Below are 26833 nucleotides of genomic sequence, written 5' to 3' on the forward strand. Positions count from 1 at the left end.
CTGCCCCTATGATCATGGCTCCATCCGGCATGTGAAAGGACCAGTTGTGGTTTGGAAGTCTGAACATGAGCATGAGTAAGAGCTGGCGGAGGGTGTGCAGTTTCTAGGTTCATCGTCCATATCCCTTACACTCAGTTACACTCAGTGTGCCTGTGTGACACTAGCTCTGACTTTCTCTGGAGAGCAGGGAGGTCAGGGGGTTATGCTTGGAAAGTGTACATATTTCTGCCAGGGAAGCATTTATGGAGATGAAAGTTTACAGTGTGTATTTCTGCTTCCGTCCTTCCTTTCTCTGTACCCCCCATCCCTTCCCTTCTATTAATGTCATTTCTTGGACTGATTTGCGGGTAGGTTTAATTTCCTTAGTGCCATTACTGGATGTGTTGTTTACTATTTATAATCATGACTTTTAAGGACATCCAGATCATCAGCGGCATAATCATCATTCAACAAATACTTAAGGAAGTTGTCTGTGTGCACAGGGCATTGTCTCAACATTGTTATTGCGCTAATAAAAACAGAGTCTTGCTTAGCGTGTGCTTTTGAGACATCAAGTGGCAATACGTTTTGTTGGGAGACTGCCCTCTTTTCGAACATTTAGCTTCCTCGAAAGTACAATCCCAAAGCCTCCTCAGAGAGTCAAGGCAACTCTTAGGAACTTTTGACTTTGAAGTTTGGGTAGAAGCCTCCTTGCATTCTGCATGCCTATGACTTTGAAGTCTGGGTAGAAGCCTCCTTGCATTCTGCATGCCTATGAGATCAGCACCAATATGGATGATGCCAAGGTCTGCCAAGCTGGAGCACTAAGACCAACTCGAAGCCTACCTTTGAGTGCCTGAGAATCTGAGCGTGGTAATATGAACTATGGGTAAACAACTTCCTGTGAAACACTGTGAGGAGCACCATGACTCTGTCAAGGGAAAGGTTTCTTTTTAAATGATTTAATTTTTCAGTGTTCTTGAACCTATGATGGCTGGTACTTGATCCACCCTCAGGCAGCTTTTCTTTTATCTTGGTGCCAAGTACTTGACTTTCCTTTAATGGCACTAATCTTAATAACCATACCTTTCCCTGTAAAACCTAGCTTTTCACCTTGCCTCTATTTTAGCCAAACTATACGTTCTTACAATATTTACATTTGTTTTTCGTGCTCAGTGTTCACTGAGAACCTGAATAAAAACTGCCAGAGGGCTGTGCGGCAGCCTGAGCTACAGGCTGTACAGGGATGTATTGAAATTGTCCACCATCTTTAATCTTAGCCTTTCATAGGTATAGCACAGGTGAAATACATAGATGAGTTCTGTGCTATGGAGAAGCATGAGTAAGGTGCAATGCACTTAGAAGAGTGCCTCTCCCTCGATAAAATACCACAACCAGAGTCTCCATGGTAATCACATCAGCATTCTGGTTTCCAGAATCCTTACCAGAACTGCCCACTAAGTTCTACTGGTTGCATCCTTTAGATTCACTAATTCACTTCTCTAAATGTTTCCAAACTCCTCCCAGACACCCGGTTTAAGTCTCCTGAACCATGTTGTCAGGAATAGTTACAGATGTCCCACATACACACACTTCCAAGGTGCTAATTATTTGTATTAATCTGCTGTCTCGTGAAACACTAACCGAGTAACGATCTGCTTTGGCTCGTAGCTTCAGAGTTATCAGGCCATGTTGCCGGCTCCTTGGTCTGTGGGCCTGTGGTGAAGCTGTCACAACAGAAGGGCAAACTGGGTCAAAGCTGCTCAGTGCAGTGTCGTCAGGAAGCAAGAGGAAAAAAGAAGGGGCCAGGAACAAAATCACTTTCAATGGCATGTCTCCAGTGACCCATTCCTTCCAGATCAATCCCATCTACTAGAGTTGCCACCACCTTCTCAAATAGTGCCACATCTTGGGGATTGAGTCTTTAAGACCCAGGCCTATGGTAAACATTTATATTCAATATCCAACACTGGGAAATAGAATCAGAAACTTCGACTCTTAGAGAAAATGATCATGAGTCGTCTGGTTTCTGCACACACACACACACACACACACACACACACACACACAGAGGCTACCTTGGATTCTCTTCATTTCTTTTATTGTTATGCCCCTTTCCCACACCATCAGGATTCGTTGTTATTATTTGTTGTTGTTGTTTTGAGACAGGGTTTCTCTGTGTAGTCCTGGTTGTCCTGGAACTCACTCGGTAGAACAAGCTGGCCCCAAACTCAGAGATCTGCCACCCTCTCAAGGGCTGGGATCAAAGGTTTGCATCACCAGTACCCAGCAGCCATTTGATCAGTTTTTACCTGATTTTGGAAACATGCTCATAGGCTATTTCTATGCCTATAATTAAGTTTAAGTTCTACTTTCTAGAAAGGCCGTTCATGCTGTTTAACCAGACATTTCCTAATTCTACAAGCCAAAAATTCCCACAGAAGTCCTAAGGATCTCTGGGTCTCCCTTTTGTATTCCCTCTCCCTCCCCCTCTCCTCCATCCCTCCCTCCCTCCCTCTCCCTCTCCCTCCCCCTCTCCTCCATCCCTCCCTCCCTCCCTCTCCCTCTCCCTTCTTCCCTCTCTCTCTCCCTCTCCCTCCCCCTCCCTCTCCCTCCCCTTCCCTTCCTCCCTCCCTCCTTCCCTCTTTCTCTCCCTCTCCCTTCCCCCCAAGCAAAAAGTCTCACTATTTATCAAGCCCTAGCGGGTCTAGAACTCTTTATGTAGAAAAGGCATTTCTTGAACTCACAGAATTCTGCCCCTCCTCTATCTCCCATGTGTTGGGATTAAAGGCATGTGCCACCATGCCCCACCAAGAGTTTAAATTTTATAGTAAACAAAAAGATGGTAATTAAAAAAATCTGACTATTAGAATGTCTTTAGAAGGAAGACTGGAGGAGCTAGAGATATGCTTCTTCGGTAGTGGTCAGGCAGCTTGCAACAACCAGATAATTCTAGTTCCTGAGGACCTGAAGCTTCTTCCCTGCACACGAACAACATACATGCACATAATTAAATAAACTTCTTACAAATTTTTAAGGCTACAGTCACTTTTGTTTGACATTCATAGGTAGAAAAATATGTTTTCCTGAGCTATGGGTGGCATTGTTCCGTAACTTCCAGTTTCTTAGCTCTCAGTGTTCCATTTTTTCTGGCAGTGTGGTCCAGGACTAAGTATTATCCAACTTGTCCCACTTTCTTTCACCCATTTTTGCATTCTTGCATAGGATCCTTTTATTCATTAGGTTTAGAATTTATAACCCTCTTTAAGTTCATTTATAATATGCTAATAGCAAACCATAAAATTAAAAATAAACAAAGGGCCAATGAGACGGCTCCTCTGGTGAATGCACTTGCTGCAAGCCCAGTGACCTGAGTTTGATCCCTGAACCTCCCAATGGAAGGAGAGAACTGAGGCCATGGTCTTCTGTCACTCTCTCCTGCCTCCTCCCACATGCCTGCACTTTGCCACCCACAAAGTTACTGAAAAGAAACATTAAAAATTTAAAAGTAAACACAAAAAGAAACATACCAACTTGACTGTTCCTCTTACACATGAGTTTAGAAGAGACATTGCTAATTCCAATAAGTGAGTCTCTCCAGGGGAAACTGAGCAGAAGGGAATGATGTAGGACAGAGTCATTGTCCAGCCGCCTGGCAAACTTAGTAGGGGAATACCTGCTGTAGCTCAGATAGCCTCTGTAAGAAACTGGAATGTATTGGGTATTTCAAAAAAGTCCGTTTGGAAGTAGCCACATAAGACATTTAGCTTTCTCCCAACAGTGATCCTGGTGTGTGGATCCTGGGAGTGTTTGGAAATAGGTGTTGCTGCGTGGGACCATGGCAAAGGTGCCCACTCCCCACTGATCTTCATCTTGGTAACTAGTTCGTCTTTTTTGGTAAACCTTCTGTCTTTCAGAAGAGTATATGGTCTTTCGTTGGCCCATAACTCAGAGACCCAGAGTGGAAACCTTTTCCTGTGTTTATCTCATTTCAGAAAAAAAATCCAAGAAAAAAATGCAGAAGATCGAGATCAAGTTTTCTGTGAATGCCTATAAAAGGCAGCCAGGTCCAAGTTAGTGAAGGGTATGTGGCACTGCCCTACCATGAGGCTCACACGCATGTGGGCATTTTATGTATTTCACCTGAACGTACGGTGTCTGACAGATGCAGTTACTAGAGTTATTAGGGTGCTGAAGGCGGAATACCTGACTTTTCCCATGCAAGGGAACTACTTTACCTCTGAGCTGCAGGCCCAGTCAGAGTTAAGTATGGAGGCTTTGTTCGTGAGGTTGGGAACAGACGTTGTGGCCAGGATCAAAAGTGGATGATTACATTACATGCCCAGTCAGGAAGCAGAGAGTGAACAGGAAGCCATCTCCCTCCCTCCTATAAATCCTCAAGGTCAGTCCTTCCCTCCCGAAAGGTTATTCCTCTAAAAGTTTCCACATACAGCATCACCAGCCAGAGAGCAAGTGATGAGACATTGGAGCCTAGGAGGTGGAAGGGCTTACATTCAAACCACAGCAGGACATACTGGGACAATTGGCATCTTCCATTGCTCTGTTCAGTTATGTAGTCCCTGGATGATATCCGACAAACCAGAATGCTTTCTCCCCTAGCTGAGAACTCTATCACAGTTTTGGCGGGGGTGTCTATTAACGTTTCCGCGATTGTCCAAAGTAAAACTTTATTTCTGGATCTCAATTGATAAGTGAATAAAACATCTTCATATGCTTGGATCACTGGAGAATCACTTGATTTCCCATAAGCAACGTACAAGTCCACACAATCAGAAAACGGGCCTAATCGTTATATCCTTATACATTATGATCAATGCCTATCACCCTGTTACATAAGCACATTTGGCTCTAAAGGGTTGTAGTTCCCTAGCCAGACTTCCATGAGACTGATTAGATATTTCCTGAAATTTTTCAAAGAATGTGAATTCTGTGCAGAATCTGGTTCTTGAATGAGCAGTAAATGCTTGGAAACAGGCACACATTCCCTACAGTGTCTTCTTTATGAAATGCCTATGTCTCTTCTAATGAAATCTTACATGTTACCTTACTTGAGAAACAACATCCAGGTTGTAGACATCTAATGTCCTCAAGCCACCTTTCCCGCAGGAGTCCAAACCTTCTGAAGTGAGAAGCAGTCAATGATAAACAGTTAGCATCCTGATTGTAGTGTTCTGACCAGTGTGGCACACTCAGCCATACTTTGACTTTAATCAGGGTGGAACTTATATTTTATCCAGCCTGTATTCTCAAGTATTCTGTGGTTACTGGAATGCTTCATATTGGGTATGATTTACAGCTTTGACTTTGTTGTCTTGGGCAGTGACACATGGAGAATGCAATGTGTGGAAGTACATTCTTCCCAGTAGCTTATAGATTATGGTCTGGGCAAAGCATCATTTTTTATTTTTTAAATGACAGTTGTTTGAGTTAGGGGTCCATATGTGCTCGTGCTAGGGAGCATGTGTGGAGTTCAGAGGACAGCTTTTAGGAGTTGTTTCTCTCCTTTTACCTTGTGGATTAAGGACTCATATTCATTAGGTAAAAGTCCTATATCAGATCGGGTTGTCAGCCTTGGCATTAAGTACCTTTAGCCACCAAGTCATCTCCCTGGGTACCATTCTTTGGACTATTGAAGAGTTACAAAACAGAGTAGGAACCCAGGCTGTGTAGTGAAGGATTCAGTTGTCTGGTTGAGACTCTTGGTTTAACTTCAATAGGAATAACAAATGTTTCTAGTTCTTTTTTCCTATTTCAATTCTCTTTTAGAGAGGGACAAAGCCCATCATTTTCTTGAAGCAAATTTTAGGCTCTAAGGCTGCAAATAGCATCAGGATGGAATTTGATGACACTTTTGGATAAACCATTTAGTAAGCAAGGGCTACCTTTTGGCATTCACGTACACCTCATTCTCATCTTTGACTTTTATAAACTATGTGTTTGTTTTCTTAAAAAAATCTAAGAATATATAGGTTTTATTGAGAACCAGTGAGATGGCTCAGAAAGTATAGGTACCAACTAACAAGCCTGACAACTTGAGTTCAATGGTGGAGACCCTCATGGTGGGGACCCTCATGGTGGGGTAGAAAAACAGTTGCATAAGTTATCTTTCAACCACCATATGCATAGCAGTGTATGTGTGTGTGTGCAGAAACCCACACAAAATAAATAGCTGTGTAAAACATATCTGTTGGACAAAATGTTAATATTATCTTCTAAAAGTGAACAGTCTTAATATTTTGCCTAGTGGAAGTTTATCTAGCATTAGATATGTTTTTCTGTTTATACAAATTTAGGTACCTAGCTTCAGTTTTATGATTTTCTATATGTGCTCTTTAGGAGTTACCTTTATCAACTAACATATTGTAAATACATTTCCCAATATATTAGAAATATATTTGCTCAAATTCTTGGTTACTTTTTCTTAACAATTTTTGTGAAGTGAGCTTCAAGTTGGATGGAGTTTTAAGACTTTGAATATGTATTTGACAAACTATTCCTTGAAAATCACTTTCTAATCCTGGCAACAGTACAGTGCTTTTAAGATCCAGATGAAAAATTAAGTAAATAGTTTTTTTTTAAAAGTTTTTCCCAAACCACTGTTATTTCACAATTGAGTTTGGACACCCAGTATTCACATAAAGGTGGTCACAAGGTCTTATGACTTTACTCCTAATGCTGGGTAAAAATAATCTTCCTGGGGTTTGCTAGCTACATAGCCTATCCAAATTGATGAGCTTTTTTTTTTTTTTTTTTTGGTGAGAGATCCTGTCTCAAAAGAATATAGTGGGGAGCAACTGAGGAAGACATCCAGTGTTTCTCACTGGATTCTGTGTGTAGGTGCCCACGCATGCACACATCCATGTGCAATCATCTACACACACACCCCTATCCCCAAACCCAGGGTAGGAAATAACATACACAATCCCTACAGGCTGCTGGGCTTGGTAGTGACTGTGGTGCTTAGAGAAAAGGTGTTCCTTTTCTTCCGCTGTGTCCTCTCCGAAAAGGAATGCAGACAGTTAAACTCTACAGATCTCCTCCATGACATCAGAAAAGCATGGGTGGCCTGCGTGTGGTGGTCATGTGATCATACCTTTATTTTCCCACTTAAAGATCTTCAGACTTGTCAAAGCATGCTTGCTGTTTTCCAAGTGAGCCAAAGCAAGCTTGAACGTCTTAAACAGCCCCATCTCTCAGCTGTGCTTTCAAACGTGCTTGAAATCACACTTGAAGAAAATTGAATGAAAAAGTAAAATTTCCCTTTATAAAAAGAGGTCATTTTGGATTTGAATTCCAAAGCAGTTGAGTTTGTGATTTGAAGCAATTAATAGCACAACCGGAAGCCTGAAAATGGGGATTTTGTTGGATATTTCATTAAAGAATTAAGGTTTTATAACAATTATTATGAAATCTATATAGGTGACTGTAAATTGAATCCAGCTTTATCAGTGTCATAGAAGTTAAAAAGAAAAAGCGGATGGGGCATCTTATCTCTGCAGAGGCACAGTGGTGCTGTGGTGGTAATGAGGGCTTGTGTTCCTTGTCAAGGGTCACCTTGTACAAGCCACACCGCCTCTCCACTTTGAATTCTGATGGTAGGCACCAGCTGTCCTGGAGTGGAAGAAGTCCAGCATCCAAAGAGGGTCCTGCCAGAGCCAAAACTACTCCGTGTGTTTAGGGATGGAGGAAGGTGCAAGCTCCTATCTCCTATCTTACCTGCAACAAAAGAATCATGATCCATGATCAAATGCATGTGTGATTCAGTATTGGATGGTTCCTTATGGATCTACAATTCTTAGTACTGAGACCTGCTAACTTCTTCCTGCTGATAACGGGAACCATGAAGACATGCTTCGTTTTCAAACCTTTGAAACTGGGTGAAATACAGTAGCTATTGGAACCTGTTAGTGTTCATAACTGCATTAAGTTCTATGTTGTTCTCTGATAGAGTGGCTACTTTTAAGAAGCAGAAATAATGTATGTGCCTTGTCCTGCTATTAACATTATTGGAGAGCTAGAGATCCCTGTTTGTGGAGCTAGGAAAGGCTCTTCAGCCACAGGTGGACACCTTGGCTTCTCACTTTGCCTTTCAGCAGAGATCCAGAGCACCTTTCAAATATTTGGCAGCAGCATCCTCTCAATGTGTGCTCATGCCTCCCGTTACGGTAAATGGAAGTGACACATGTGTGCTAACCAGGAGGAGAAAGACTTTATCCCATGTTGGGCACAGACCAGTGATCCTGAATCTCTTTCTAAACTTCAGGCCCAAGGAGAACAGTACTGGGAATTGCTGCTTTCTCACTACATTAGTGGCTTCAATTTCCTTTTAATTGGAGCCTGCAATCCAGATCCTTGGAACTTCAGGGGCTGAACAATATCAATTAAGATCTGGATGCTTTCTAGGAAGTGCCAGTTCAAAGAGTGTCTCTCTCTCTCTCTCTCTCTCTCTCTCTCTCTCTCTCTCTCTCTCTCTCTCTCTCTCTCTTCTTTCTTTCTTTCTTTCTTTCTTTCTTTCCACACAGTTGTGGCTATTCACAAAGCACATGCAGTGGCCTAATGAGTTCATATTTACTTCTGAGTTTTCACATCTGCAAACCACTCTGCTGGGAAAATAAGTGAAGTGTTTCTCAACCTCCACTGTGCGCTGGCGGGCTTAATGCACAGGGCAGATAAATACTTGAATGGTCAAAATCCCACAACAGTGCACAGAGCCTTCAAATATAGTATCATCCCCTTGTTCAGGACATTCATTTCTCCTAAGAATTCTTTTTTTAATGCAGGACTTCAATTTATGTTTAAGAACTAGTAAACTATAGTGGTTTGACAGCCATTCACACTTAATTCTGTGCATTAAACCAACAGCATTCTTTTCTACAAACATCCATTGTTAGGACAATGCTCTTAGACAGAATTTATGAGAAATGGAATTATGTTACCAAGGAGATAGCATTTACTATAATGAAGAGTAGATCCTGGAAAATGGCCCCTTTTACAGCAGCTCAGAGCAGAGCCACAAAAGCAATTGATTGGTCTTGGCATTTAGTCTTATATCAGCTGTGTCATCCATAGCTTCAGGAGTGAGAACACTAATCTAAAGTGACATTTCTGTTCTGGCGGGCTTTTCTGCCCTGATGAAAGCAATTACTTCATCCCTAAATGATAATTTGCAGGAGTTTCAACCACTTTAATTGATAATTTTTTTGTTGTTGTTCTGAGTTCAATTGTGAAGTGATTAGCTGATTTGGTAAATAGAAATTTAAGGTGTGAAATATACAAGCTGCCCCAAGGTAAAGTTCTATTTATAGGGTGAAGAGAAATTACTTGATAAAGCTGCAGGTTTCCCCCCCCCATTATTATGAAACTGACAGTTGTGTATGTTGAAGTTGTAGGATAAAAAACGAAGAACAAAGCACTTTGATTCACGAGACTTTGGACATACAACTAAGCCCAGGCAGAATAGCTTGGTCTTGCTGTGGCTCATTCAAGATTTATTTGAATCAGGGTGAAGACTGGTGGAAAGGTACTGGAAAGAATGCTCAGCTTTCTTCATTGCTGTTCTGACTCATTCTGGAATGAGAGCCTCCTATTTAAAGTGGTGAGAATGAAAAGCTCTCATTGGCTAAAACCAATTAATTTAATTATTAAGTTCAAACATACACAAGACAATTTCTCATGAGGATGGGCAGCATTCGGATGACTGGCTTTCATTACTCTTCTGATTTATCTTGCCTCAAGTCCAGAGGGTCACGATTATCCCATCAAAACATGCCTTAGCTTAAAAACCGTAAACATGCCTCTTGGTTTTGATGCATTATGAAATGTTAGCAATCACAAACTTTTGACACTGTTTTAAAGCAATCAGTTTCAACACTGTCTTACATGTGGAAACACAACGGTCATTTCACATGTTAAATGGGAAAAAATAAAGCAGGAATGAAGGTCAAGCTGATTTAGCACATCAAACAGTCTTTGTCAGCCAAGCTTAATATGTCCTGAGTTTGTGGAGCAAATGAAATTTTGCTGCTGTTACACTTTGCTTCCAAACAACCATTACAACTGGTTTCATATATTGTGTGCGCATCAGACCATCAAACAGTGCGTCTTTACTGACGTGTTGCTGTGGCAGTGATCTACAATGGCAATCTGCCATTTATATAAGGGCAAAATGTGCATCTATATTTAGTTGTGAAATTGGCCTATTATACTCCTGATGTTTACAGAGGCTAACATAAATTAATGATGACAGCTATGAACAGTGTGTTAGTTAAGCAGCAGAGTTCTTACCTTGAACTGAAAGGTTCCAGTTTTAACATCTAGTATCGACGGCCCTGCTGTTGCTTCATGTGCTAAATGAAGATTTCCAAAATGATTACCTTCTCTCGAACTTTAAAATTCTTCCGCTTGTGAGCGTTGTTGTCCACACTCACACCAGGTAATAGTTGTCTATCTATTTCTCGGTTATAGTCCCTTGCATTTACATTTTATTCTAAAAAGACACCGGAAGAGCTTGTTCTGCAACAAATTGATTTGATTGACTTTTTATTCTATGTGATGTGAGTGTGGGGAGGGCTGTTTTACTCATTGTAACGATGGGAGGACCAGCGTGCTTATGGGATCTCTATTGTATATTTTTCTTGAAAGGCCTTCTCATTCAGATCATGTTAGGGCAGGTGTGGGTACTGGGGTAACTGTACACTTTACCATTAACTATGTCCAGAGATCTGACAAGTGTGCAGGTGTTCAAAGGTTCATGAGTTAAAATGCTGAAGCCTTTGATGAATTTTTGATGGCTGCATTTTTAATACAGGTCTACCTTCTTCCTTTGAGGCTGCATGCCAGATTAATTGATAAATAGGAGTCTGTAGTTCTGGGTTCTCCTAAGCAAAACAAGTAGGAAAATCCATAAAATCTTTCCTGCCTGGCTTCTTAGAAGTACCTTAAAAAGGCAAAATTTAAAACCCTTTTCACTCCTCCTTTTTCCCCTGTAGCGGGATAACCAAACCCTGCCATGCTCTTTCAGAAAGAGACTATATCTTAGATTATAAAACTTTCCAGAAAGTATTCAGATTGAGACTTAGTGGTGAGGTTTCCATGGAGCGCGGTAACATCAAACTGATAGATAACATCAATAGCAAAGGTAACCAATCAAAACATTTACATTACAAAATACATTTCTTTGGCTTGGTGCTGCTGCTGCTGCTGATGATGATGATAATAATTTCTTAATTGTTTTTACAGTCCAGTTGTTATCTCACTCCCAATCTATCCTCCACTGCACCTCATTCCATTCTCTCCCTCCCATCCCTAACCCCACCCCAACCCCATTCCACACCACAAGACTTCCCCACTCCCTGGGGCCTCTATTCTCTCCAGGGTTAGGTGCACCTTTTCTTACTTAGGCCAGGTCTGGCAGTCCTCTGCTGTATATGTGTCATGGGCCTCATATCAGCTGGTGTATGCTGCCTGGTTCGTGGCCCAGTGTCTGAGAGTTCTTGGGGGTCCAGGTGGGTTGAGACTGCTGGTCTTCCTATGCTTCTTCTTCCTCAGCTTCATCCAGGCTTTTCCCAATTCAACCACAAGAATCCCTGGCTTCTGTCCATTGGTTGGGTGTAAGTATCTGCATCTGACCCTTTCAGCTGCTCCTTAGGCCTTTCAGAGGGCAGTCATGACAGTCCCTGCCTGTGAGCACACCATAGCATCAGTCATAGTGTCAGGCCTTGGGACCTCCTCTGAGCTGGATCTCAATTTGGGCCAGTCACTGAACCTCCTTTTTTTCAATCTCATCTCCATTTTTTTGTCCCTGCAGTTCTTTTAGACAGGAACAATTCCAGGTCAGAGTTTTTGACTGTGGGATGGCAACCCCGTCCCTTGACTTGATGTCCTGTCTTTCTACTGGAGATGGGTTCTACAAGTTTCCTCTCTCCACTGTTGTACATTTTATCTAAGGTCCCTCTCTTTGAGTCATGAGTGTCTCTCACCTCCTAGGTCTCTAGTACATTCTGGAGGGTATCCCAACCTCCTACCTCACAGGGTTGCCTGCTTCCATTATTTCTGCTGGCCCTCAGGGCTTCAGTCCTGCCCCCCTATAGCTATTATGTTCCTCCTTTCCCTTCCCTGTTCCCTCTCCCACCCATGCCCTTCCTGGAGTGTAAAAGCATGCCTCTGAACAGATTATGGCAGAGAAGATAGCCGTTGGTTTGCTTGGTTTCCCTATAGCTATTCTGTGAATGTTGCATGCACTATATTGTTGTTCTTCTTGTTGGTCTCTACAGTTGTTTTACTTCAGTAGTAATTTTAACCATTGTAATGACTTTGAATCCAAAAGGAATCAAATTTGCAAGTCTAATGTTTATCATCTTCAAAAGATGTCATTTCTTTTTAGTTAAATGGGTAACCAGTTCAAAGTTGCATCTTTCCCTGTAATGGACAAGCCCAACAAGTGATTGATACTCATAGCTAGTTCAATGTGTCAGGAAAGTGACAATGCCCTTTCTTGAACTGTGATTTGGTTCCCCCATTTCCTCAGTGTCTGTATTAAAAACAGTCTCTCAGTGTGACATGACTCTTGGTGAGGAGCCTGAGGGGGCAGATTCATGCCTGGTTGTATGAGCTCTCCGTGGTCCTGGATTTGACCTCACTAAAACATCCAGATTAATGAGCTCTGGAAAATATTTTGAAAGACAGTGTTCCTTCTAAGAGAACCTATGTGCTCTTTTTTACTTAAGATTACCAAAATGACTATCACCACTTAAAGTTTTGTACTTTTCAAACTTCCTGAGTAATGTAGTCTCTATATATTTACCACATATTCACTTTTATATATGAAAAAATTTACTTCTCCACAGCTGAATCCCATGTTTGAGTGTGCTGAAAATGGCTATTTATATTCCTATCTAGAAATTTTTACAAACATTCAAGCTTACATTATTAATTATATTTGTGTAAGTATGCCTGTGGTGTATGATAGATAGTTCCAAAGAACAATAAATACTATACAGAAAAGAAAGCTCAGTATCAGTGATAACAGGGTATTGTTTTAGTCACGTTACTTAAAGGAGTGTCTCCATTATAAATGATATTCAAAGAATAAAACTATCCACGGGAAATTCAATTAGTCTACCATCACTTGACCTAGACGATAACTATAAACATTTCATTAAAACTTCATTTCTAACAAATAATAACAAAAGTACTTAGTGGTATCATCCCATTTTACAAATTAGAAAACTCAAGGCATGAAAGGAAGCTTTACATAGAGCAAGAATTAACACTAAATACTTTAGTTGAACATTTCTCGTTCTTCTAATAGGAACTGTAGATGTTTACCTAGTATTGCACTCAGTTGGGGTGTTTGGACCCATTTGAAAATCTAAAAATCACTTACTTATCTCTTGAAAAATTAACACAGAAACACAACTTTGTGTGTGATATTTGGTAGGAAAATATATGTAGAATCCAAACGGAGCACAATAGAGTGTGGGGATGTCTATATCCAGGAAGCCAATAATTATGGATCTGAAGCTTTGTCATGTTTTTGATGGGAGAGATAGGCACTGAGGCATTTTATCCCTACACATTCAACACATGCTGCTTTTGTGTTTTAGAAATGCAGCCCAAATGTTTTGTCTCAAACAAAATATACAGAAACAAAGTTTATTTTAGGTTTTAACATGGTCCTTAATTCAATTTGAGAACTGATTACAGCAAGGCTCTACTTCATAAAACCGAGCAAAGGATTAATCCACAAGCTGTGTTATTGTCTTAAGATCTTTAGTTTCATCTATTATACCAGAGTCTCAACAGCCATTATAATCCGTTGACTGTATTTCATTGCTGTTGCCCTCAAAACCAATTACTACTCATTATAGACACAGGGCTGTCATTCTGAAACTCTTCTGAACTATGGTGTCTGCATAATGATGTGGTGTGGGAGTCATGGAAACCCCTTATTATTAAGATAATGGCCAAGAACATGACTTCAGTAGATGGGTCTATTGTGTGTCAGAGTTGAGGGAAGTAGTGTAAGAAGTTGGCAAAGAGAACGGGGAGGTTATATAAGAGTTGGGGGGGGGTATGCGTGTGTGTGTGTGTGTGTGCGTGCATGTTAGTAATATTGCTCACTTCGTCATAGAAAGTAAGTGAAGTATATTTAGGCAAAGTGTTCAAAGATGTCAGTCTATTTACTCCCCTTCCCTGAGAGAACAAGGGTTGTGTTCCTATCAACCCATTGGAAGCTACTAGGTGGTCTTCTACAGTCTTGTAGTTTATGTCTCCTGATGATAATCTTTATTGTTTTAATTAAACTAGACTTTAACATTTTGCTTATTAAATTCTTATGTATCTATAGGTACCATGTATAATATCCAACATGTGTAGGCATTGCATGACATTTAAATCAGATTAAACACATATCTCTTTAAAACTTCATCATTTCTTTACGGTGGAGTGTTTCAGATGCTTCCTTCCAGTTGTCCCTTACTTAGCACTTCGTTGCTGTGTACGGTCACCCCACCTGTGCACACCTGCCTCTATTCTTCATTCCTAACCAACTTTAACTTATTGCCCATCCATCAACCTTTCCCTCCTCTCCTAGTGTCCCCAGCCCTCATGAGAATTAATTTCTTCCCTTGGTTTATTGACAAGCCTATTCATTAATATCAATTTCAGAATAATTGCTTAATCATCCACTTTGCTTTAGTTGCATAGAGAAATTTCTCGTGTAAATATTAGGAATATTAATTAGATAATGAATGAATTCATTTATGATCATTTGGGTGACAAGGAAAATTACACATAACATCCATGTAAAACTGCCTTCCAAATTGGCCTCCCCAGTTATGGCCCCATTGTAAAATGAGTCACTGATCCAAAATGGACCATAACATGCTTTATTTTCATGCACAGTTAAACAAAAGAAACTTTAATTAATGTGTTAAAATTTGAAACTTTCTTATAAAAATTTTTAGATTCTCTTCTTTTTAAATCTAGAATGGCAACATGGGGGTCTGGCAACACAAGGGGAAAACTGAATCCTGTGTTACCTTTTAGTCAGGGTTGTTGGCCTCCATTTCCCTGGGTTTCTTTACTTACTAAACCGGAAAGGCTCGAAAAATCCCTGCTCTAGAACTTCATCATAGGCATTTACTGCAACAACAAAATGTCAGCTTTACCCTCCTCTTAGAGTTGTAATTAATTAGAAGAACATAAGTAAAGAAAGGCAGCAACTCCAAGAACTGCACCATCCCCTGCTCGTGTGGTAAAAGAAAACAAAAAATGTGGGAAAACGTTGGTGTTCTTGGCATAGACCACTTAGTTGTTATCAGGTGAATTCATTGTATTATGCAAATGGAGATCCAACATCCTCTGGTCTAATCCATCTTTGTCTTGATCCTGGCTATACCTATACTATGCCCTATATTAATGCATCTGCAACTTACCTAGTTTTCAATAAGCCAATAGTAAACATTGGTAGATCCTAATAAACTGATCCTGATATTGGGAAGTATATTGTGTAACACAATTTTTCCTAGTAGTTACTCATGCTTATACCTAAAGTTATCACCTGGTTCATATTGCAGGACAAATGCTCGTTACCTAAATGACTCAAAATGATAACATTATTTGCCTAATATATACCTATTATTAAATAAAATATGTATGTATTCATGCATGCATGCATGTATGTATTTATTTATTTACTAACCAAGTGAGCATATGTGCTGCTTGGGCTATTAACCTAGCAACTATCATGGCATTTCTTAAATTATGCAGTTATTCTGTAAGATCTTTGGGTTGTATGAAGAGCCTACGTTTTTCCACTGTAAGCAGTCCATGGCTGCTACAATGTGGTTTGGCAGATTATTCTTCATTTTTTATTTATGGAAAATGGAGCCATACTGCTGAAACCATTTTGATCTCTTTCTCTGGACTTCCTTCCTTGCCCTTCCTTGTTGCTCTTTTTATTTAATGGGAATCCAGGATATGGATTTAAACATTTAAAATGTCTCTGTTCAGCGATGCAGATAGTCACCAGTTATTTTATTAGTTCCTTGATGCTGTACATATAACCCAGTTAGTTCTCACTGCCATCTGAGCTTGAACACATTGCTCATCAGATACAAAGCAATGAGAGTGACTCAGAGAAGACAGTTTTCCCTCCAGAGTTTCCCATAAGGCTTCGGCGATGCCAGACCGTGCTCTCAGCAATGTGAGCAACACTTCAAACAGAAATGCACATGAATAGTTAAAGGAAAATTCTGGATCCAACCTGTTGCCTCCTCTGTGAAGTAATATGTCTATAATGTCTATAAATTTTAAAAACCCAGACAGAGCTTATCTTTCAACATAAAACTCATGCTATCAGGAAGCTTGGCTGTTTGGTGGCAGTGCATTCTCTAGTATCTCCAAGACTCTATCCCTGTGCTAATATGGGCCTGTTTGTATGAAGTTATAGCGTTCTCCTAACAAGCAGACATCAACACCTTTTGTGATCTGTATTTTCAGTGTGACATTTCCGTTGTGTGACTGAAAGTGCAAAGATCCTCGCAGGGGGCTAAGAACACTGGACCACTGTCTTTGCTGGTTCTGCCAAAGTGACTTACACTGACGTTCACCTCTGTTCTCTGAGATGATAACTGAAACCAAAATTATGAAATGTTTCCTTTGGTGGTTAAATCGAGTGGCAGTGAAAGTCGAATAAGACAAGTCTTGAGAACTGGTCTAGGAACACACGCATACGTGGAGTCTTAAATTACCGAGGGCTACAACAGCATGCCTCCCCTGTAAGCCTAATGTCTTAGAAGCAAGGGCTGGATCTCACTGACTGGGCAGCTGGAAGAAGGATGTGTTGTAAAAAGCAGAACACCATTTTGTTAGTTAAAACTGTGTGACAAGCGGTCACCATAGACATTATTCATCTAACTATGGCTCTTGAATTCTGAATTAAATTTTGGCATATTTTGGGTGGAGAGGAGATAGAAGATAAAAATTAGAATCATGTGTTCTAAACCCTCCCCTACCTCTTTGTTTTCAGTTTACAAGCACTGAGGAAGGAGAAATCCAGAGATGCTGCTCGCTCCCGACGGGGGAAAGAAAACTTTGAGTTCTATGAATTGGCCAAGCTGTTGCCTCTTCCTGCTGCTATCACCAGTCAGCTTGACAAGGCATCCATCATCCGACTTACGATTAGCTATCTCAAGATGAGGGACTTCGCCAACCAAGGGGACCCTCCATGGAACCTGAGGATGGAAGGCCCTCCACCAAACACCTCTGTGAAAGGTAGGTTTTAGCCACTGCTTTGTCTGGATTGTGGTGCTCTGTCTATGGCTCTGACATGAATCTTCACCAGCATCCTCTCTTCTCTTCCTGCATATCAAATCCTTTAAAGGGATTCAAATGTGGAAATCTGAACTCTGCATGAGAAAGACACCATGTGAAGGTGAAATAAATCTCTTCTATTTCTATTTTGTTTTAGAAAAGTCTGTTCGCCTAAACGTTCTTTTCCATTATATAAGATTTTACAGGAGTTAGGATGGAATTATTTGCATATGTGTTCTGATTTATGCACTACAAATACACATGCCTTCTTAACAGTGGGCTTGTGGGGGAGGGTAGTGGTTCATAGGTGGGGCTGTTGTGTTTTGTGTTAAGTGAACAAAGACAGAGAGAGTGCGCAAGGCCCAACCAGGGCAGGTGGTTTGAACTCATGATTTTATTGACTTTGAAAATCAATCCATCTATTAATTTTTCATATTTTTTCTATAGACACATTGGCTGAAAGATATGAATATAAAGCATTTGTTTTCCAAATTCTTGACATAGTTATTTTTAAATTATTTTTAAAGTAGTAGGTCTGTTTCTTTGATGGTTTTCTTGTTTCCTGAAACTTCTAAAACTTGAGGGCACTCTTAGAGGGCAAATATGCACAAATTAATGATGTATATGTGGTATTGGCAATTGATTTTTTTCCTTAGGGGTATATTATTCATTGTAGATAGTCTAGACTCTTGAGATTCTCATGCCCTAATGTTATACCAGGAACCTTTGCAAGCATCAAATAAAAACAGACTAACAAAGTGCAGATAATCTCATCTATGAGCAAAAGGCAAATGGAATTTTTTCTTCAAGATTTATTTTTGTTACTTTAATTATATATATGTGTGTGTGCCTGTCTGGGGCTATGTACATGTGAGTAGAGGGTGCCCTGGGAGGCAAGAGGCCTTGGACTTCCCTGGATTTCTGATTAAGGGTAGTAAGGGTAGTAAATTGCCCAGTAAGCTAGGAAACAAACTCAGGTCCTGTTCACTGATGAGGCATTGCTAGCTCCAGTTTTTGTAGGGTTCAGGGTGAGACAGGGGTTTACTGTGTAGATCTGGCTCTTCTAGACTTCACTGTGAAGACCAGGTTTTCAGACTTGTGCAGAGCTGCTTACCTCTGCTTACCAAATGCTGGGATTAAAGGCCTATGCCACCAAATCCATCCAAAATAATTCTTAGGAGACTTCATATTGTCAGCTACCACTGGAAAAGGCCTTGTAGCTTTGGCTGTGTGGGGAATGTTGTTGAAAAGGGTACTGTAACCTTTTGTTAGAATTCTGATCAAAACTTTAGTTGTGACCATGATTGATTGTCATTGCATGCTAAGAGCTGTGATCACATGTATATGAATCACTTAGTTTGAAAATCCCTGGTCATAAAGCATGACCTTAGAAGCTCTCTAATGCTCAGAGGATTCCAGCATGATGCCACAATGAGAAAGCTTTGCTGCATGCTTGCATGCATTTATTAAGAATAATATATAAACTTATATTAAGGTGTCATACATAGGGATATGTGAAAATAAATGAATTTTGCATATAGGCATGGCTCTTTTCTTTGTATATGCAAGCATTCCAATTTCTGAAATCTGTGACATTTCTAGTTCCCAACATTTAAGATAAGAGAGACCGATGTCATCTGTACTTAAGCATTGTGCTCTTAGGAGAAAGGGAGGTTGACATAAAGTCTCACTTCTAACCAAGCAACTGTTTGCATTTGATACCAGCACAAAGGAAAGGAAAAACTGAGTTTTCTTCATTGTAGTAACAGAGTACATCAACCAATGCTGAGGAGCAATTGGCCAACACAAAGTGAACTCCATGTGTTTTATGTGATTTTCCCCCTTTGTTGTTTGTTTGTCTGCTTGTTGTTTCTCTTTTTTAATCTCTTTTTGTTTCATGTTGTTTTGAAGTTAGGTGGGCAGGGAGTTCAGGGAAGGAGAAAATGTGATTAAAATATGTAAAAAAATTAAATAATAAAAAGAATTATACTTTGCTTGAGAAAGGAAAATTAGAATTTGGATTTCTTCATGTTGTTTTCCTCTTGAGCAGGGTTGACAAATTTTCCTGTAAGAAAACTTGGAGTAAATATTTTTGGCTTTGGAATCAGCCTTACTCTAACAAATACATACTCAAAGTCTCTGTCATGGGTAGGGTGTAAACATGACAAAATTGAACACTCATTTCTGTTGGCTGCTCTGCCTTTGAGAAAGTAGATTATCAACTTGGTGACACATGAATTCTTGTCCTACATACCATAGTAACCCTGAAATTTCACAAAGCATTTGCATGTAATTCTAGTCCATGTGTGTTAGGTAAATTGTCTACTCTAGTTTCAGCATTATTGTCTTTCTGTTTCATTAGAATAATGTAAAAGGGACTGATAAGTTCTCTGAATCAAAAACCATACAGTGTAAAAATATAGTATTTAATTTTATATAAATTGATAGACTGGACTTTTATTTATTTCCTTAGCACAATTATATTTTGCTTCCATTTTGAGTTAGTTTAAAGTGAAAAGGCTCTCTTGGTAGAAATGGCAGTCAAAACAGAAAAACAAATGGTGGCTCCCTGGTCTGTCCATGCTGTTCTTTTTCGATGAAACAACTTAGATTTGGAACTGTGGTCTTTTTCAAATGTGTACCTTTAGATAATTTAGAAATATTGACTTATTTTACACAGATGAGAGATAAGTTTGCAGTGAATTGACAACAGACCTCATACTGGAATCGGTGGTATAAACAATATTTAATTGATGTCATAATTATCAACCCTTCCAGGTGAGAATTTTGTCAGGCATAGAGTGTAACTAGTAATTGATTTTTCACTGTGTGTCTTTTGGTCAGTTCAGCTCTGTAATTACCTGTTATGGTTAAGGTGGGTAAGAAGATGGAGCATGGTCACATCTCTTGTGGGTGTCAGTCTATGCAGGGGATATGCCATCACTGTTGAGTACAGGGAGGTTCAGATGGTTGCTGAGGAGCCTAGAAGGAGGTACCAAATCTTAGTTAAGGATTAGGGTAGAGCATGGAAATTGACAAGTGTTCATTGTTAATAAACTTACAATAGACTAGAACTGAAGATATGAGCTCAGTGACTCTATCCTGTTTACCCTGGCTCTTCAGCATTTTTAAGATGCAGGGACACTCTTACAAGCTGACACTGCTGTCGAATATGCACACAGCTTATTGCTTTATTCTAGTTCTTTAATGCAAACTGCGACTCATTTCGATCAAATAGTCATGAAACAACAACATCAAAAGAAATTCATTTTAATTTATTAAGGTCTTCTATGTTGTGCCCTTGAAGAAGTTCATATGGATAAACAAGCTTATATAAACAGCCTGCAGCGTCCTGTGAAGTGCAGTTCATAATCCAACAATAAAACAGACAGACATTATACTTTGAGCCTCTCCAGACAGCCTCTTGAATAAACCTTAAATGTAAAGGCATTTTGAAATTTATATGAAAAGTACTCACACCATGTAGGCACCATTTTTTAATGTGATGAGTTGATCATGCTAATAATTAAATTTCAAAGCTGAAATTTAAATTTGTCCCACACAACTATGTGGAATTTTAATCATTTTAATTTGCTGCCTCTGAAAGGTCTTTTACTCTGCCCGGCATTCATCACATCTTTTCTTAGCAGTCTATAAAGGTTGATGAGTTTGTTATGTGATGCCCATTGTATACAGATTATTACAAGTTATGCTTGCAGGCAGAACACTCAGGTGACAGTGTGTAATATGTCCCGAGTCAATTACTTCATGAAAATGATATGTTAAGCAATTGGAAGGCAACAGATAGTTTTTTTCTATTATTTTAGAAATATCTGTATTGTTATAGTACAGACCAAGTCTACAATGAACATTATGCATTATTCAGGAAATGACCAGGCATTCTCGGCAGTGTTTCAGCTAAATAACTGATGATTGTAACCTTTAAAGAAATCTCATTGTGGTGACTGTTGGTAAATCACTTCTCCATTCATAGTAATCTCTATTTAGAGGCTATCTGGAAACCATTACATCTTTTATTAATCTTAAAAGCAATAGCTGCTGATTTGACATTTACTAAAACTAGATAAATTTTCTGTCTTTCTAATATCATGGACTTCAGTCAATTTTTGGAGTATGTCTCTTACAACTCAATTAATCTGAGGATATTTGCCATTGTAAACCTAAGTTTTATTCCAATTCAAACATTACGGAGTTTTAAATGATAATTTGCCTTCGTACGTGGCAGTGGATGGTGCTGAATTTGTAAAATGTATGGCAGCCTTAGACTCTGCAGAGGAGCAATTGGAAAACATGCAAGACAGCTGCTGATTAAAGAGCTTTTCTGTTTCTATAAAATTTTACTTCAAAGAGTCTCAAGAGATGCTTCATCAGTGAGGAACACTGGTTGTTCTCGCATAGAATCTAGTTTGGTCCCCAGCACCTACAAGGTAGCTTGCAACCATCTCTGACTCCAAACCCAGGGGAGGCGACATCCTCTTCTGGCCTACATATGAACCATGCATGCATGTGTTAAATAGACATACATGAAGACTTAGGCATGTGAGGAGAAACTGGCAGGGCTCTATTAAAACATGTTATCTGTTCCTATGCAAATGCCAAACTAATATGCAAACAGTGCTGCCTAGCATACTCCTTTAAAGTAATCATATAAAGTAATGGGTACAATGATGGGTAATTTTGGTTTTAGAAGAGGTGTGGGACATCTCAGATGGTCTGAGCGTGTCTTCTTAGTCTTCAGAGCAGGGAAGCCTTTCCTGTTACTATCCTGGCATTTTGGTATAAGCCTTCCTAAGGAACCTTACAAGATAAACATTAGTTTGCTATTCTGAACTCGGGTCTATGGCATTCCTTGTTTCTCCTTTCACATAGGCAAGAGTTTCAGGACCAAGAGTGAATTCATGTAACATTTTGAGTAGAAGCTTTCTTAGAGATGGACAAGCAAGTTTGGAACTGGAAACGTGGCACTTACTTGGCTCTTGTTCTTGCCCCCATTATCCTCAGGAGATGGAGGGACTCTCACTCTGGTTCTATCTTCCTTGATGCAGAGTTGCTCATGGTACCAAATGGGAACATTTCTAGAGGTAGAGCTGCCAGTGCTTATTTCTGTTTGTTTGAGCAATGTATGCCTGGTCTTAGTAGCCATGGAAATATAATATTATGTAATTGTTCTCAGGAAGCCTCCATGAAGCCTTTTTAGTGACATGCTACTCTCTTTTTTTAATGTGTTTCTGAGGTTACTGTTTCTGTGTGCTTGGCAGGGAAGAACTGATCTCATTTTTATTGCAGTGATTTACAACTGGTATAGGGCCACTTATACTAACATGGCTTGAGTCAGAACAAGGCAAGACCATGCCCAGCAACTCTCAGTGAACCTCTTCTGTAAGCTACTATGAAGAAACATGGCTAAGACATAGGTACATAGTAAAAACACAAGACATACTAGAATATTCTCCTTGTGGTGTTAGAACTTGCACTTTATTCTTGTCTTCTGGATTTGTTTTTGCCAAAATGGAAAATTGGATTACTGGAAGGAAGGGTAGATTTCTGGAATGTGAGCACAAAAACTGAACATGAGCTCAATCTGCCCTCTCTCCACTAACATCTTATTTTCTAATATCAATAAGTGCTACAAGCCATCTATGTGTACTTTTATATATGTCACCATTATACTGAACTTTTTGTAGGAACACACAGATACACACACACACACACACATACAGACATACACACAGACACACACACATACAGACATACACACAGACACACACACAGACACACAAACACACACACACACACACAAACACACACACACATACAGACATACACACAGACACACACAGACACACACAGACACACACACACACACACACACACACTTCCCCCTCATCTAGGACAAGTGCTGTGGCTATCTTTTCCATAACAAAAGCTAACAAGAGAAAATCATCACACATATACTTAAATCAAATTTTATGTGACTCTGGAAGCTTTCAATAAAGGAGACCTGAAGACAAGCAGAAGACTATTCTCATTTACACGCTTAGTGAAGACTGGACAGCATGTATGGATATGACTGGTTGGAAGGGTCTAAATAAGATGTGGGTCAAGCCTTATTTTTTTGATTCTTTTAGATTCTTCTCAATATATCTCTTAAACTTGGGGCACAGGGAAATCCACTTGCTATGGGGACAAAATGAAATGAAGGCCAGAGAAAACATCTATTTCCTAAGTCTTTTGTAGTATCATTCACATCAAAGTCCTGTGCTTTGAAATCATTTTCTGAGCTCACTGTACCTGGTGAGTTTGGTGTGCTCCTGTTCATCTTTTGATACCCAGTTCACCTGTCACATTCTTACATAAAATTTTCTTTTTAATGAATCATCAGCCATCTGTGTGAGGCATACTGATATTGTATACATAGCCTATTCCTTTATGTATCTTTATGTTTCTGCCTGTGGAGTAGGGCATGAGATCATTGAAGGTATCGTCTGGCTCCTCTTTGTACCTGAAAGAGTACCAAGTCTTGCTTTAGAATGGTATTATAATAAATATTTTTCTTTACAAACTTAAATAGCTCTCATCAAATGCTATGTTTGGGCAGGTATGAGCAGGTACAAATCATAAAACTGGAAGAATAAAAAAATAGGAAAACTGGAGGGAGAAGATTGGCAATAGTGTGAAATCAAAGGAAAAGTAACTTGGGTTGTAGAGCAGGCATGAGAAGGAGTGTAGGTTCTTGGATAAGCCCTTGTCCTTGTCCCATAGACTCACTAGCAGATGTCCATGGAGGAGGTGAGAATCCAAGTCTCACAAAGTCCATGAGTACCAGTGTGTAATCTGAAGGCTTGTCAATAGATTTCTAACTGTCTTTTTCATAATTACTTTAGTGTTCCACCTTGTAGTGTTCAAATTTTCTAGAAGAAGAAAAAAAGATCTGTCTGTCTGTTTGTCTGTCTCTGTCTCTGTCTCTGTCTCTGTCTCTGTCTCTGTCTCTGTCTCTCTCTCTCTCTCTCTCTCTCTCTCTCTCTCTCTCTCTCTCTCTCTTTCTCTCTTTCTCTCTAATCCATTTGACTTACTTTGAAAACCTACTGGTTCTTATTCATGTAATGAGTCAGTCATGACACCCTGTGGCCTGTGGCTCTATCTTATGCTGTTTGGTATCCACTTATATGGGACTTTCAAGTTTCTGTGCTCTGTTCTTTAAGACTTGAAGTCTTTAATATGCTTTTGTTAGCCTTGTAACCTCTTGCAAAGCATAATATATAGTTTCAGCACTCTGCAGATAACAATATTTCATGAACATAGCAAAGACTGACCTCTGACTGCTTTATATGATTGAAATTGCACTGTGGCTTTAATTTTCTGAAGCTGCTTCCTAGAAACTTTGCATAAGTCTTAGCTGTGTCTTAATAAACATGTGGTGACCTCTACCTATGAAAACTAATGTGGTTTTGAATACTGATTGCCTACAGCTTTTCACATCCTTTTTGAGTCTGTAGTATGTCAATAAATGCCAGAACCTGGGCCAGAAATGAGGGTAAAGAGAATTTTTGATCTATCTTCTTTAGAAGCCATACTTTTATCCCATTCTTTTTTTTTTTTTTTTTTTTTGAAAAAAAAAAAGAAATTGAGAGAATGCAGAGAGAAGTTCAATGACAAGATGAAGTGATAATATCAGCAGCCTGTAGCTCTTTGCATATGGGTGGTCTCATCGAGTTTCTTCCCTCCATCTTAGCCTGTGGTTCTATGTGATTATTTAGGTCTTAATTTGGGCACAGTGTGTATAGTTAGATGGTCATTTTGAGGAAGCACAATCTCACTGTAGAATTTTTTCTTCCACACTGTTATCTTAGCCTTATCTATGGGAGTTTTACTGTATGTGAATCTAGTTTGCTGTAGAACCCTACACATACCTTCTGCTGTCTTAATGACCACTGAGAGATGGAGAGTAGGTCTTCTCCCCGGATAAGACCCTGGCTTATCCAATGCTGTGTGGATAAGCCCTGAAATCATCTCTATACACACAAGCAATACTACATGGCCTCAACCGTTGTGCTTAAATATTCATGTGATGCATCTATGGATATAAATGTAACAGTAATCAAAGAAAAAGGGGGAAAAACAAAGTGCGTAATGAACTTGGGAGTTCAGTACATTTTCCTGCATGATCGTGACTTTCTGTATGACCTTGTTACAACTTGTTAACATATCTACATCTCTCCTCTACACTGACGGTACATGTCCACATACGGGGCTCATGCATGTATGAGCATGAGGTTTAGCCCATAGTTTGCCAGTTCCTGCCTATGCCATCAGAATAGCCTATGCCATCAGAATAGGTGGGGACAGTGGTACTTTTTTTAAAAGAAGCATTTTTATCTGATCTCAGCACTAATTTTACAGGTTGGTTCATATTTGAGGTATAACAATGACCATATATGACCTGGAATGTATTTTAAAGCAATATTCAGAGTTGATATATGGTAATATACCTTATTCTATGATACTCAGCAAATGACCTGTGCTCCAGCCAATGGTATGAGGTACAATATATACTGAGGTAACCATGGTTGCATAAGTTTTTCTGATTTAAGGTGGCTTGGTTTCTTTTGGTCACTTTTACAACTTAATATAGTAAATAACTAACACATGGCCTTATTTTGATAGTGCTCTCTGGAGATTATTAGAGAAACAAAATGAAAATTCTGTATAAAAAAACATTTTTTAACTTAAATTGTCTATCAAACAACTGGTTGTTTGGATTAAATACTTTTGACTTCCCTGTCAATATAACTTAGTTTTCTTTATAACTGAACTGGCTGTTTAAATTTTCATGTGACTGCAGCTATCATGAAGCAATTATTAGGAATAAGACATTTGAAATTTGTTTATCAATAATCCAGTATCAGAGCTGGGGTGGTATAGTACCCGATTAGCATGAAAAGTTCTTGGGTTCAGTTCTAAGCCCTGCAGCAATAATAATGATCATTATTAATATGATGGTTGTTATTTTTGCTTATAACTGGAGTTGATTCGTATTATATCTACGGTGTTGGGGATTATGCTCACAGCCTTGTGTGTGCTAACTCTGTCACTGTGCTACAGCCCCAGCCCAAGTTGCCAAAGCTGCTTTTATCACACTGACTTAGATTGGCAAAGCTAACGTGATCTTTTGCAGATAGAATTTCACACATTTCTAAAACCATGCCAAAATGAAGAAACAGGATTGAATTGGATAGCAGGATTTAACTTTAGCAACTTATTATATTCAAGAAATCAAACATAGCCTGTAGAAAATAGCTCCCTTGGTCTTTTCCTCACGTCCTCTGGGATCTGCTCTTTACAAAGTACTAGCCAAGTTCTCCATGTATGAATGTTACTGTGTAAATGCTTAAAAGACACCAACATGCAGTGAGTTCCTTATCATAGCTTTCCAAAGCCGTCTAGAAACAAAACAAAAAAAAAATTGGTAATGTCTGGTAATTAAAGCACATCACTC

The 26833-nt window shown here is 39.5% G+C and overlaps 1 protein-coding gene across 12 annotated transcripts in view; it reads left to right on the forward strand.

Moving 5' to 3' along the window:
- The window catches only part of NPAS3 (neuronal PAS domain protein 3), a gene marked incomplete at both ends in the record, with an annotated part of 788566 nt that overhangs the window by 229182 nt on the left and 532551 nt on the right, over positions 1–26833 (forward strand). For 9 of the 12 annotated variants that reach the window (XM_080928923.1, XM_080928924.1, XM_080928925.1 and 6 more), the window contains one exon: positions 17033–17277. In XM_080928923.1, the coding sequence (XP_080785049.1) occupies positions 17033–17277 (245 nt within the window). Of the gene's footprint in view, positions 1–17032; positions 17278–17386; positions 17438–26833 lie in introns of all 12 variants that reach the window. The other 3 variants (XM_080928919.1, XM_080928929.1, XM_080928930.1) reach the window with 1 other exon arrangement.

This window comes from Micromys minutus (genome assembly GCF_963924665.1).
Source record: "Micromys minutus genome assembly, chromosome: 1".
NCBI classification, from domain to species: domain Eukaryota; kingdom Metazoa; phylum Chordata; class Mammalia; order Rodentia; family Muridae; genus Micromys; species Micromys minutus.